At 36.3% G+C, this 14,417-nt stretch overlaps 1 protein-coding gene across 1 annotated transcript; it reads left to right on the top strand.

The window, feature by feature from the left end:
* Positions 1-10,289: 10,289 nt before the first annotated feature.
* On the top strand, positions 10,290-14,124 carry LOC136818001 (chloride channel protein 2-like; the record flags this gene model as incomplete). The annotated part of the gene is made up of 8 exons (XM_067074370.1): positions 10,290-10,337; positions 10,573-10,735; positions 10,958-11,077; positions 12,227-12,355; positions 12,605-12,738; positions 13,021-13,177; positions 13,703-13,828; positions 14,040-14,124. Coding segments are annotated over exons 1-8 (962 nt in total), but the record flags the coding sequence as incomplete, so codon positions are not given.
* Between the last annotated feature and the right edge of the window lie 293 nt (positions 14,125-14,417).

The raw sequence follows: 14,417 nt of genomic DNA, 5'->3' as shown, positions 1-14,417 counted from the left end.
TCTTCGTACACCCCTGTCTCATAAGTCATAGAACGGGTGAAACTTTTCCCCACGGTGGGGATAAAAATTTCCATTGAAATCGCATTGCGATAAAATGCCAGTGGGGGGGGTCATTTGGAGTGCAATTTTTTAATATGGAATTTCGAATGGGGGGGGGGGAATAAAAGTCAATTTCCCAATGGGGCCGAAATTATAGGGTATTTTTCCCACCGGGGACGAACTTTTTGTCAGATTTTCCAGTGGGGCTGGGGTCATAGTGGGTCTGTGACACATCTCCCTAATAGACGGAGTCCATCGAATGGCTAGAACATTTGCTAAATTTTAATTAATGGGCAATGGAAAGGATGTGAATTGATGAAAATATATTTATTAACTATGGTGGATATGGTGGATTTATTGTTTTTTGACGAGTCTTTCAACGTGTTTTGCATCGAGTGCACCTCATATCAGAATTTTCCAATACGCCAATGACAATGGTCTCTTCGCAGTGCTATAACATTTTTAAATTCCCGAATATGAGCATAGTGTATGAATGACGACAAACAGCGATTCTATTCAGAGCGCCTTCAACGAAAACAAAAGTAACCAACAAAGTCAATCATCCATAACCTTGGTCTTGGAGACCAATGATGACAATTGATGAAGGACCGAGGACTGGACCAATCATATCAAAGCTGTAGAAAAGATTTAATAATAGAGTGTAATGTTAAAATACGCAGATATCTGTGTTATAATTAAGAAACTAATCATATGTGATGATACAATCTGCTCAAATATGTTCCCGTTTCATGTCAGACACATGTTTCATAACAGGACAGAGTCTACCTATTGTTATATTGTGCTGATATAAGCAAAAAATGTTTCTCTTTTTTGCTCTATCGGACCAATCTTGCTCCACATCCGTGTCAATTCAATATCAAAAAGCTTGTAAATTAAAATTGACGAGTAAGCAACGATATGGACCGATATCACTCTCATTTAAAACAAAATCTTTAACACAAGGATAGTGTCCAGAGTGTCCTGCTCCATCTTCAATTCCTTAAATAGTAGTGTATGAAACATGCGAGGGGGCCCCAGCGGTTTGCGTTAGTGCGCGGTGAATAGGCTTTTTCACTTGCGTGAAAATTAAAAAAATTGCGTGAATGCATGAATTGGAAAGCTTTGCGTGATTAGTGAGCACCTCACTAAAAACCGGGATTTTTCATCTCGTTTCTTAAGGGCTCTGGTCATAGTGAAAAATCAATTTCAGAATTTAAAGATAAAACCTTATGTTTTCGCTTCTTTGACATGTTTAAGAACAAACTGATTTTGAAAAAATGAATTTAAGTAATTACATCATGAGTAATTAAGGAATAAGTGTGGCATGGACCTTAATAAAACGTCATAACGACGCTATTCATATACTTTTCACAAAAAAAAGCCTAATCTCCTTAAGGAAATCATTTTATTGTTTTAAACATTTTTTAAGTTAATGACAAATAATTTCTTTATTTAGATTTTTTCGGAAAAATTTTCTATTTAGCTACATCCCAAGTTATTATAGCTGTTTTCGTATGGAAATTTAGTGGAGAAAATTGCCAAAAATGAGGTTTTTTGGAGATTTTAAAGGAAAGATACTTCCACAAAAATTTTCCGAAATTGTATTTTTAGATACTACATAGATACAGCACCTGGACCAAAAAAATTTCCAAAATGTTTGATTTTTACCGAGATTAGGGCTTTGAAAGGTGAAATGCTCTTCTTCGAAAAACTCTTCGTTTTCTTCTTTATTTAATTTTTTCATTTCAGTCTTTCGATTTTTAAATTCTAAAAAGATAGGTTTAACAGGACATATAAAAAAAGTTATACTAATCTTTTTAAAATGCAAAAATTGCCATTTAAGTTGGTGTGAAATCGAAAAATTGGGTATGTCCAGAGCCCTTAATCTAAAGGGGGGGTTTCAGGGGGTACCCGATTCCGCAATACCGTCAATTTTTTCTCCAATTTCCGTCATACCGTCTTAAATTGAACCAAAATTCCGTCACCGAAAATTCTTTTGAAATTCAATATTTTTGTCGAAAATTCCGCAAATTTTGAATATCTTTTACCAATTCCGAAATTCCGCAAATTTTTTTGCTAAATTCCGTTTTTCCGCACTAAAATTGTCTAATTTTCCGTCTCCGTCAGAAAACCCAATTTCCGTAATTCCGTCTAAATTTTCGCCAAATTCCGCCACTCCGTCTGAAAAAAGGGCCGATTCCGCTCCTCCGCCAACCATGAAACCCCCCTCTAAAGGCCGGCGCAAATGAATCCAACATTCAATCCAACATTTCCAATTCATTGTTGGACAAAATGTTGGACGAAAAGTCACGTGGAAAAATTCGAAAAGTTGTATGAAAAGTTATTTGCGCAAAAACGTCAAACATTTTTATCCAGCATAATTACGCAATGCATCCAACATTGAATACCAACATAAAAATGACGTCAATCTCATTAAAAAATGTTGGGTGAAAAGTTTGACGGCGATCAAACTCAAAAGGGGGGGGGCACTGTGTGCGAGCGATGAAACTCTTACGGGGCCCCCCCAGCGGTTTGCGTGAATGCGTGAATGGGCTTTTTTGGTTGCGTGAATGCGTGAAAATCGAAAAAAAATTGCGTGAATGCATGATGAGTGATCCAGGGCCAGGGCCAGAGTCAGAGTCACTGGGGGCAGGAGGCGGCCATGACTTCACCACGTTTTTGCAAATAAAAAGAAACTTATTTCAAAGAAATTTTTACCCATGATGTAGACTTTCGATAACCTGATTTCTTGGCAAAATTAGTCTGAAATGGAACCGTATTTAGGCACATCAGAGGGTTAAAATAGAAATTTTCTCCTGTCGGCGCAAAACATGGTTGCGCCTCCTTAGTCACGATGTTTGCGGCCCCTCCACGTTAGGAAATTAATTGGCGAGCCCTGATTAAAACCTTTCTTTTTAATTTTATTTGATCGCTTCGCTCGCAACAAATGCTCATTCTTTTACATCATTTTACCATGGAGGTATAAAGAAAGACAGGAGATGAATTTGTCGGTAATTGGTCGTTAAAGTCTTTTGATTTCTTTTATGTAATAAATCAAAAGAAATTCTAGGCTCGCCCGATGAAATACGACTTTTTAGTAGAACTCAAGTTTTCTCTGAAGATTTCTAGCCTTCTAATATACGATAATAAAATAAAATTTAGCTCCACGAAATAAGTTTGCGTTTCAATTTTGTCATCCATTAAATTTTGTTTTGAAAAGATGTTTTCTCCAGAGCCAGAAAATTAAAAGTTCTTTATAAGCACACACAATTTCAGACCCAATTTGTAGACAAAAAGTCGCTGGAGAATTTTGGAGGAAAGTATTAAGCAATAGAGTTCACCTTGAAGAAAATGTTGATCGAAAAATCTTGTCATTTGATGAAGGATTGCAAAGTTTATAGGCCTTTTTTAATCCAAATTTTTTCTTACACCAATGTCAAAAACAATGGATCTCGTCTCATCTAATTTCTACAACTGAAATAAGCCAATAAGATTTCACCTATCAACAAAAGAGCTCATTAAAAATGCACCATATATGAGATTATGAGCATGCATACCTCGTAATTCTTTTAATCGTAGGGCGAGCATGGTTACAATAGCATACTTCTCCTGTTTCTTTATACCTCTATGATTTTACAAGCTATCAAGCGATCGTACCTTTCCTCTAACGAATTTAGACTACATTCATTTTCAATGGTGTTAAAGAGAGTATTTTTAGCCGAACGCGAGTGACAGAAATGCAAAAATTTCCTCTCTGCATAAACCATGGTTGCGCCTCCTTACCCCTGAGCTAAGCATCATGGTGCCATACTCGAGTTTGTTTGACCTATTTTTGATAATGTTTAAGCTAATTTTTGTAAAAAAATTCGCCTGCGGCGCATATCTTTCCACTTACTATCGCGATACGTTAACTGCAGAAGCTTCACCTTTTCCAAACGATCGTGACAAGTTAGAAGAATCAAATATTTTGCGTGATGGCATGTGATTAAAGTTGAAAAATTACGTAACGCTTTCTATTTGGGGGCTTCTTATGACGCTACCAAACACGGTGTTTTATAGTCAGGTCTACAGGAAAAATTCACTACTGAGTTAAGTTTTTCTCAAGTGTATGACCAGATCCGGTCGAATAATATCTCGAGTACAGCCTTGTCATACTTTTTTATGCAAATCGAACGTTTTACTCTATGATGGCGGAAATTACGTAAATTACGTAACTTAGCGAAATGTGCAAGACCTCTATTTTTGACATTTTCCCCGATTTGTTCCGAAAATTTCCCCGATTTCCAAAAAAATTGGGTTTGCGTGAATTTCGAGAAAAACTTGCGTGAATGCGTGAATTGCGAAAAAATTTTGCGTGAATGCGTGAAATTTGGGTCCGCTGGGGGGGCCTCTCTTACGGTCTCTCATCACTCACAGCAAAGGTTAAATTTAAAGAAAGGAGTATGTGGTGCTCATACGTTAAAAGAAATTGGTATAATTGGAATAAAAAACTGAGGTAGGTAGGTTGCCTTTAGACTTTTATCAGACGTTGGCTGGAATTTTCAAAAAAAATGACGTGGTAATCCGGAAATCTTAAACGATTTTAACCGGTAATTTTTTATACGGAGCTTGCTCAGGCCAAAATGGTAACCAGAGTAGTGCGGGCTCATATTTCAAAACTTCGAAATCTGAAGCTCCAACTTTTTGGCTCCTACAGTTTTTATTTTGGAATACATCATTCACTTAGCTTGAATTCGAAACATTTAAGTTTTTAATTTACCTTTATGTGAAGATTTAGGCTAATTTGGTAAGATTTTTCCCTCTTTTTCCAGTTAAAATGAACTCATCAGGCCATTTTAGAATTTTAGAAAGGCAGGTGGCAGGACAGCGTCCATTGGTGGCCACAAATCAAAGGGCACTTTTTCTTGTGTTTTTCTGCTAAAAAAGGCTGTTTTTACCAAAATTTTAGAGATTTCAGGAGGGGCAGCGTCCGGTCATCGAACGCTAAAGGGGCATGAAAAATGGCCTCATAGCATCAGCCCCCCCCCCCCCTTATTTTTGGGGCGGGGGGGGCTAAGAAATATTTTGGCTTTTAAAAAGGGTTCAGAATTCTCTAATTCGGGCGAAGGCATGGTTTAACGGGCAATCCATTTTTATGGAATCTTCTTCTACGATAAATTTTGAGTAAAACTGCCCTAGGCTTTTGAAATTCAACAGAGCTTTCGGAAGGAATTGCGTGTCAGAATAATAAAGGGTGCAATTGCACGCTTACCGCTTACCGCCCGTCTCAGAACAATTTCGATAAGCGTGTAAAAAAACGCTTAAAAATTCTGCCATTTTGATAACCGTGCAATTGCGCGCTTACTGCCTCGGAACATAAGTGTGTAATTGAGAGGATTTCCCAGACTGATTCTAATTTGCCGGAACCTGATTTCAACGTCATTGGGCCATTCCAGAAAAAAAACATTACCCCCTATAATGGATGACGTCAATTTTTGAAATAAATTTTGGCACGGAATTCCAGGCAAACTTTAAAGAGAAAGTATCGGAATTCCATGAATTTTACTTAATTTTGCATTAAAGTATTGGAATGGAATTCCATGATTTTTTTAGGTTACAGTAACAGAATTCCACGGTTTTGATAGGTATTTTGTAAATTTGTTACGGAAATTCCGGACTTTCTTAAAAGCAATTTGCTACAGAAATTCCATGTCGTCCATTGGGGGTAACGAATAAAAACTGGAATGGCCCATTGTAACACGCCCGGAAAAGTACTATACCGATTTAAATTTTTGGAAATGATTGTCCGTGTTTGTAATACTCTCGGGTACCTAATAGTCGTCCCCCTCGCTTGGAAAATTTGTCACCCAGCGGGATCGAACTCGGAAACCCATGCTTATGAGAGAGACGCTCCAACTGCTTGAGCTAACCACGCTTGAAGAAAGTGAGGGAAAGCTTGCAGTTATGAGAAAGAAAAAGGAAAGAAAGAAACAAGACAGTTAGTCACACTAGGAAATTAAGCTTTCAGAAAAAACAACATCAGTCATCTACAGGATGTATTTCAACAACAAGGATGAGAGTTACCTGAATCAAGTTCAAGATCCCAAGACAATCAATTAAAACTTGCAAACTTAAAATGAGACAAAATTACCGATTGCGAACGTGCAGCGGAAAACGTAAGATACAAACCTCCGAGATGTGATCCTTATCTCTGATCCCGTCTTTCTCTTTTCTGACTGTCTGAGTTTCTGAGTTTCTCATTTCTGACTGAGTTTTCATACCTGTCAATCATTTGATCATCAATTTCGACCAGTCTAATTTTAGCACCGAGTGGGATTCGAACCACCACCAAAGAAAGACCTTCAGAATCGGAAGCCAGCGCTCTATCCCTTGAGCCATCGCCGCACAGCAAAATCACTCAATTCATAACATTTTATACCAAACTGGCAAAATACGGGTGTAATGTTATTATAATATGGGTAAAAGTACCCCTTTTTTAAACCTGACTGAAATTCGAGCCGTTACTAGCAACCCTGCGGGGCCCAAGGCGCCGAGTATGCACCCGGCACAGTGACAAGCCGTTACTAGCAACCCTGACCTAAACAATCCCAAACAGCAAAACCCCCGGAAAATTTAAAATGTCGGAATGAGCAATAGCCGATCACATTTTGGAGGTTTGTCTTTTATGTTTTCCACGTGCAGCAGCCAAATATCAACCAACCAAATTTTGTCGGAATTAACGCTAAAGTAAAAATAATTCCGCGCATGTAAATGGGTCATTGTTTGAGGTCCGGCAAAATTTCCGGGAAAAAGCCTATCCGGCGGTGCGCGGATCTAGGTGGGTTCCGCCTCCCCCGTAGATCTTTTTCTTGGGAAGTTGCTCTTCAAATTAGTTTTCAAGGTTGGCTTGGCTTAAATTTTTTCATCTATGGCTTAAATTTTAGGCAATTCCTCAAAGTTTTTGAAAATGTTATTTTCATTAAAAAGCGCAGGGTTATTTTTTCATGAATCCCTTTAGAAGTTTTGCGGCGCATTTTTTTGCTTGAGAGTCAAGTAAACGATATAGCGCTTTCGCAGCATTAATCTTTGATATGCATTTTGGCGGGAAGCTAGTGTGACTAACTGCAAGAAGAAAATTAGTTCCCGCTTTGATGTTATTAATATTATCGAAACAAAAGGATCAGTCAGGCCAACATTCCTTTCCACACGTCCGCAATCTAGTTTTTATAAATATAAAACTTAAAAACTAGATTGTAAGGTTGATTCTAAAAAAGAATAGCCGTTTTTTTAGACGACTACGTTTTTAACAGTAAGTAAAAATACAGTCCAGATATCAACAATCCAGACAGCCAGAGTCATTTATAATCATGGTTGTTATATGAAAATGCAATAATTGTTACGGGATGATATCAGTTTGTATGAACTTTATATCCTCACCTATTAAACTTAAAAGTCACATTTAAACCTACGAAATTTCAAATTATACTGAGATCAATGATATTCATAATATAGTGCAGTCTAAATGTGCCAAAAGTCATAAACATTGTGCACAAGGGCGTAAAAGCATGAAACTTTGCACAATGGTAGTTTAGGGGTCAAAAATGGATTTAAATCTCAGACCCAAAAAATTGGCACCTGTTTGTGTATTTTACAGACCAGAATAGGTTTCCAGGCTAAAATGAAAATTTTTTTCTCCAAAGTATGTCATGTTACATACCGTTGGAAAGCATGTTTCATGCCCGTTCAGAAAAACATTACAACCCATATCTGAAAATCAAGCCAATAAAAGTTATTGGGGAAGGTTGTTTGAAAAATGACCGAAAATGACGTAATTGCTGATGTCAGCAAAAACTCTAGGACCACCCAAACGTGTTTATTTTTGTGAAATTCAATAGAGTACCTCTAAGGTACTAAATACTATTGGTTAGATCAGCTGCAAGCTTATTTTACAATAGTTTTTTTGAGTATTGTTAGGTTGACAAATTTTGCCTTAGTAATGCTCTACCATGGGCATGCCCGGTGCAAACCCTTTAGCCTAAGGCTTTCGACCGGTCATGAAAACGCCATATTCTTATGTCAAGTGAGGTTAACTCTCAAGCAAAGCTATCCATTTGGTCATTGAAAGATCCTCTATTGAATTTCACAAAAATAAACGTGTCTGCGTGATCCTGGAATTTTTGCTGACGTCAGCAATTATGTCATTTTCGGTCACTTTTCAAACAACCTTCCCCAATAACTTTTATTGGCTTCATTTTCAGATATAGGTTGTAATGTTTTTCTGAACGGGCATGAAACATGCTATCCAACGGTATGTAACATGACATACTTTGGAGAAAAAGATTTTCATTTTAGCCTGGAAACCTATTCTGGTCTGTAAAATACACAAACAGGTGTCAATTTTTTGGGTCTGAGATTTAAATCCATTTTTGACCCCCAAACTACCATTGTGCAAAGTTTCATGCTTTTACGCCTTTGTGCACAATATTTGCACAACTAGACCGTACTAATATTCATAATTTTATAATTAAAGTGAAAACTAAAAAATATTAAATCATTTGCACTGAAGATGACTGCGTCGAAAAGCTTATGCTTAATTTTTAAATGAAATTTTCGTGTCTAATTCTTTATTGACTTGAATTATCAACTAATGCCTGGCAAAACTTTTGTCAACAAAAAATATTATTAAATTTATCTGGCCCAGCAAGAAATTTTTTCAATATTCATAATAATGTATAAAACGAGAGTGTGGTTGACTTGTAAGGACATCGGCTTCTTAATACAAGTATATGGGAATCGAACACCGCCATTTAACATAATTGGCAGATCTTTCTGAGAGCTCATTCCTTGGCCAAAGCAAGCCATGTGAGGAAATTAGGGTAGTTGAGTAAAAGAGTTAATCTTTGGAGTAACCAGGAAAATCTTGCTAAATATTGTGATTGAAGTGAATGGTGTGTTAGCCTTGTCACTTAGTGTCAGGCTGGAATACACCTGATCCAACAAACTGACGGTCAGTGCAGCTTAAGCTGACACTGGTATAAACAAACCTATATGGTCGGTTATTTATCTTAATATGATCAGATATGATACCTGGCATCATAACTTGTAAGCCCTTTCACTGAGATAGGGTGTTCACCTTGACAATCATCTAAACTGGAAGGTTCATACTTCTTTCGTTGCTGCTACATTGAGAAGGGCAAATGGGGCAATATCCAAACTTCGTCACTATGTTCCAATTCACATCCTTCTAAACATTTATCATGCAGTTTTTGCTTCTCATGTTCGCTATGCTAGTCAACTCTGGGGACTGTGTGACAATACTGTCACACATAGGATTCTTACTCTTCAAAACACTGCACTAAGACTCATGACCTTTAGTGAGCCAAGAACTTCTGCCACTCCCCTGTTTGCTGAGCTTAAATTACTCAAAATCTTTGATCAGGTGAAAGTAATGAATATCTTATTTATTCAAAAATACCTCCAGGGTAATCTTCCATCTGATGTCCTATCAACACTTAATTTTGATGAAATTGATCACAAAACTGGCACCAGGGGCAAAGCTATTAAACTACTAAAACTTTCAACGGTCAAAACTATAAATTTTGGACTTAAATCTTTCTCTCATCTTTCGTCAAAACAATGGAATGAGTTACTAATAAATCATCCTGACACTGATTTTCACAACCTTGATACTGATGAACTAAAATCTTTAGCTACAAAATTCTATTTAGACAAATACAAAGCTGAAGACTAATAATCTTTGTGTGTGTGTGTCTGTGTGTGCGTGTATTGTGTGTGCGTGAACTTAGTGTGTTTTCCCAGGGTGGGAGGGGTGGGTGGTGTAACAGGAAGAACTTTATAGATAAATCTACTCAAAGAAATTGTCATAAAATAAATTAAAAGTAAAAATATTTCTTATATTCACTATTTTGTTGTCACTATTAATATTATGATAATCGTTTATTCATTTTTTCTTTAGTTCTGTAATAATTTTTCAGTTTCTTCTAGGTTCCCCATTGTATTAGAGAAATCTATTTTTTTTTTGTAAGGGGTTATCCTGCTGTGTTGCAGCGAAAATGTATTCAATTCAATTCAATTGACAAGAGAGTCCACCATCATCATCATCTACTAAACATTGTATTAATAATCATCAAAATCATCATTCCCTACTTTTTGCAGTTGATGTAATTAATTAATGTTGTTTAAGCCTGAGCAGTATTACCAATTATCATTTCAGCTGATATATTATTAGTAAAAGAAAAAAAAAATTCAAAATGGGAGAAGAGGCACCTCCAAAGTATTATGGATATGAAGAAAATCTTGTAAGTTATGTTCTATTTTATTGTAATTCTTTAATGTTGCCAGAAAATTTGTCTGTTATTTCAAAAAAGTAAAGCCCTTTTGACATTGACCCCTTTTCGATCAGCCCCTTCTACAGCAGCCCTTTTGCTACTGTCAAATTTTGAGGTTACGCTAGAAAACACAGGTTAGCAAATATTTTAGTCTCACAGAATCTCTTAACCAATAAATCAACTTAAGCATGCACTTGCTTTCTAGATGCATGGTCGATATAACTCGTCCATGGCAGATTACACCAAAGAATATTCGAAAAAACTGAAATACAATACAGAAGATGACGACCTCATCAGTGAATTTGATGCTGAACACAGCATGAGATCATATTCACAATCTAGAGAAAGGTCTTGCTGGAGGCTATCATGTAAGTTTTAAGTTAAATTATATCTGATTATATGAAAAATATTTATAAGTATGAATTTATCTCCAAAGCAATAATCATCATATTATCTGAATGGTATTTTATGTTGTTTGTATTTCAAACTTTCATACCTTGTCATGTACATCTTCTTAAGTCTTAAGATCAATTGACCTACACTTACCTAGAGGTGTTTTGCTTATAACGTTTTCCTGTATTTTTTTTTAGATCATTGGAAGAAAATAAGGCCTGTACTGGCAAACGACTACAGCTTTTTATTGATTCTTGGTATTCTAATGGCTTTGATCAGTTTTGGTCTAGATTATGTCATTCAAAAGTTTCAACTAGGTAAGTTGTTTATGTAGAGATATTTTAGGAGTGAAATTCACCCTAGGTGGATTTTCTTCTTAGGCGGTGGTTACACGTAGCCGGGGTGAAATTCCCCCCAGGGTGAAATGGAGAAATAATTCACCACAGAGTGAAAATCATTTTGGGATACACGTCGGCAAAGGCGGGGTGAAAACCCTTTTTTTCAATCCGGCGTGAAAATTTTAACTTATTTTCACCCCGGCGTGAAAACCTAATCGTGCATAACTTTTAATTTTTATCAGCAAACAACATCGAGTAGCGTTGAAAAACATTCTTTCGTCTCTCACGTGCGAGCAGGAAAGATGGCTCCTCTTGATAGAAAAAGCTTATTGATGTTAATTTCTAGTATCACCACAATATTATCGCTTAGCCTTCTGCTAATGCAAATTCATTCAGTTTTAATTGTAAAACTGTTGGCCCAAAAACGGAAGTTTGAGAGATTGCAGATAGAGGCTGTTCTTTCAAGAAACATTGCATAGCAAAGATATCATTGTCTACCTTTTTCAGGATTGCAAAATAAAATAAAAACAGACGCACATTTTTTCTCAACCCGGGTTGAAAAAGAAATTGTGTATACATGTAAAAATCTGCAAAAATTTGCAAAAAAAATCCTCAAAAAAATTTTCACTCCGGTCCTCAGGACCAGGGTGAAATCAACCCAGGGGTGAGTTCAACCCGCCTAAAAACGATTTCACCCCGCCTAAATACGTGTATACAGAAACAGTGTTTTCTTTATACCCCAGGGTGAAATCTTTTTTTAGTTCACCCCGGGGTGAATTTCACCCCGGCTACGTGTAACCACCGCCTTAGCCCCCGCCATTTAGCCCCCTCCAAATCTGTGAAAGTAAAACATCACATATAGAGCAACAGGAATCTGCAAGTCTTAAAATCAAAGTGTTTGGTTTCTTTAAAATTGGCTAAAATGTATGAGAGACCTCTGAAAATTATATGGTATCTGATAATCCAAAGAGGTACTTATTTTACCTAAAATTCAGGCAAAATTTAGTGGTCAAAATTTAGTAGTGATCTTTCGAACATTCTGGGATAGTATTTGGTGAAATCTTTCTAGTATAGCATGTTAGAAAGAAATGACAGCAAAATTGACCCTTTATTCTTGTCTTGTTTCAGCACAAATATTACTTTACAAGATGGTGGCATTCAGTACAGTTTTACAGTACATATTATGGGTTGGGTTCCCTCTACTTCTTATATGCTTCAGTGTTGGTTTCGTTCACCTGGTATCACCACACGCTATAGGTAGGTAATATTTTTGACTGACATCAAAATAGGGAAATAAAGACCTTCCTTCCAGTTTCTCGGTTATAACTTTATAAAGGCCATTTCTTCTCTGGAATCTAGTCGAGCAGAGCCAAAGAAATGTATCAAAATATATAAGATGTTATAGTTCAATAAAATCGGAAAGGACTGTGACCTCAGAATAAATGGATTTTAGGGCTCATTTACATTATAACTTAGATTAAAGTTAATTAAATTTTAACTTTGTAGGTTCTGGTATTCCAGAAATGAAGGTGATCTTAAGAGGGACGGTCCTCAAAAGATATTTATCTTTTCAAACGTTCATTGCGAAAACTGTTGGCCTAATGACGGCATTGGGCAGTGGTATCCCCATTGGGAAAGAGGTAAAAAACTAGTGTCAAATTTCCATTTTGCATACTGACCACGTGTACGACAGTTTACATATGTTTTACGCTGCTCTTACGGTGACTAAGAAGAATGAACAATAGAAATTTAAAATTTGTGCTCTCCATCCAGTTGAAATTTAGAATGAAGACTTTTCTTCTTAAACAAAAGAAGTTCACTTTTTAAAAGAAGAAATGGATATGTATTTTCTGTCCAGCCCCCCTCCCAAATCCAATTCTAACAATGTACTTTTATGCTAAAAAGGACGAGTTTTTTTTCAGGGTCCCTTTGTGCATGTTTCAAGTATTGTGGCTCGAATGTTGAGTAAATTTATCAAAGGCTTCCATGGTATTTACGTGAACGAAGCTAGAAATGTTGATATGTTAGCTTGTGCTTGTGCTTTGGGTGTATCAAGTAGCTTTGCTGCACCTATCGGAGGTAATATATTAACTTTTGAAGTGTTTCTTTTAGATCAAGGTATGATCTGCATGCTCTGTCACGGCATGACCGTCAGAAGTGGGGAGAAACAGAGCCTATTTGTTTAAGATTAATTGTCTTTTCGATAAAAAAGAGTATAAGTTGAACTGCAGTGCTTGTTTCCCCTTTAAAAATGATCAAATTTTATTGCTGAAAAAGTAGTATTCTAATTAGGTTGCATATACCTCTGTGATGTAAGATTTTAACTAAAATGCAGAAGACTGAAAGCGAGTAAAACTTCTGATTTCATGTCTTTTCTTGATATTTTTCTCATTAAAAACCTGCAAAAGCAATAAAAATTTGAAATTGCAAGGTGTGAAGTGTGCGAAAATGAAAAACCGCACGAAACCTGATGATGGATTTAAGATTTTCCAAAATTTAAACAAGCCAGTAAAGCTGATCAAAGATTGCATTTATCTCCCTGGATCACATCACATCTATTAGTGTTGTTTCTCTAACCAATTTCCGCTTTCATATATTTCTCAGGTGTATTGTTTGCTATAGAAGTCACATCGACATATTTTGCAGTGCGGAACTATTGGCGTGGCTTTTTCACTGCTGTATGCGGTGCTTTTATGTTTCGGTTGCTTGCTGTATTAGACTCTACCGAAGGTATTTCACTTGATTCGTTTTAAAAGCTTTTAAATGGTTAAAAAGTGGTATATTGTGCATTAGAATTCAAAATATAGACATCATTATTTTTGCTAATAAATTCTTTTATTTTCTCATCTGCTTAGGATCACAATCAATCGAAAGGAACAATTCTTTTAACTAAAAATTTCTTTTAAATATGAAATACTTAACTAAATTTTCTTGATATTAGAAACGATCACTGCTTTGTTCAAAACTACTTTCAACATTGATTTCCCTTTCGATGTGCAAGAATTTGTGGCCTTTGGTTTTATTGGGTAAGCCTCTCTCTCGAAATATCTCAGACTTTTGCTAGTTTGTGGGTGTGTTTTCTTCATTTAGGATGGTCACTTGTCAATTCAAATTTTTGTTTAAATTTAGCACGAATGTTTTGAATTCTAAGCAAAGCTTCTGGCTAGTGAAAAGATAATAAGACATTAACGCCAGTCTTTCGATCTTTAAACTAGCTCTAGAACCTAATCTCCTCCTCATGATAAGCGTTCTTTTCATTAAATTTTTTTTTCATCTTTTTTTCTTCAGGTTGACCTGCGGGCTGGCCGGTGCATTGTTT

Source organism: Clytia hemisphaerica, unplaced genomic scaffold (assembly GCF_902728285.1).
Source record: "Clytia hemisphaerica strain Z4C2 unplaced genomic scaffold, Clytia hemisphaerica genome assembly, whole genome shotgun sequence".
Classification (NCBI taxonomy): domain Eukaryota; kingdom Metazoa; phylum Cnidaria; class Hydrozoa; order Leptothecata; family Clytiidae; genus Clytia; species Clytia hemisphaerica.
The sequence above is the reverse complement of the archived record's forward strand: the minus strand, read 5'-3'. Positions and strand labels throughout refer to the sequence as shown.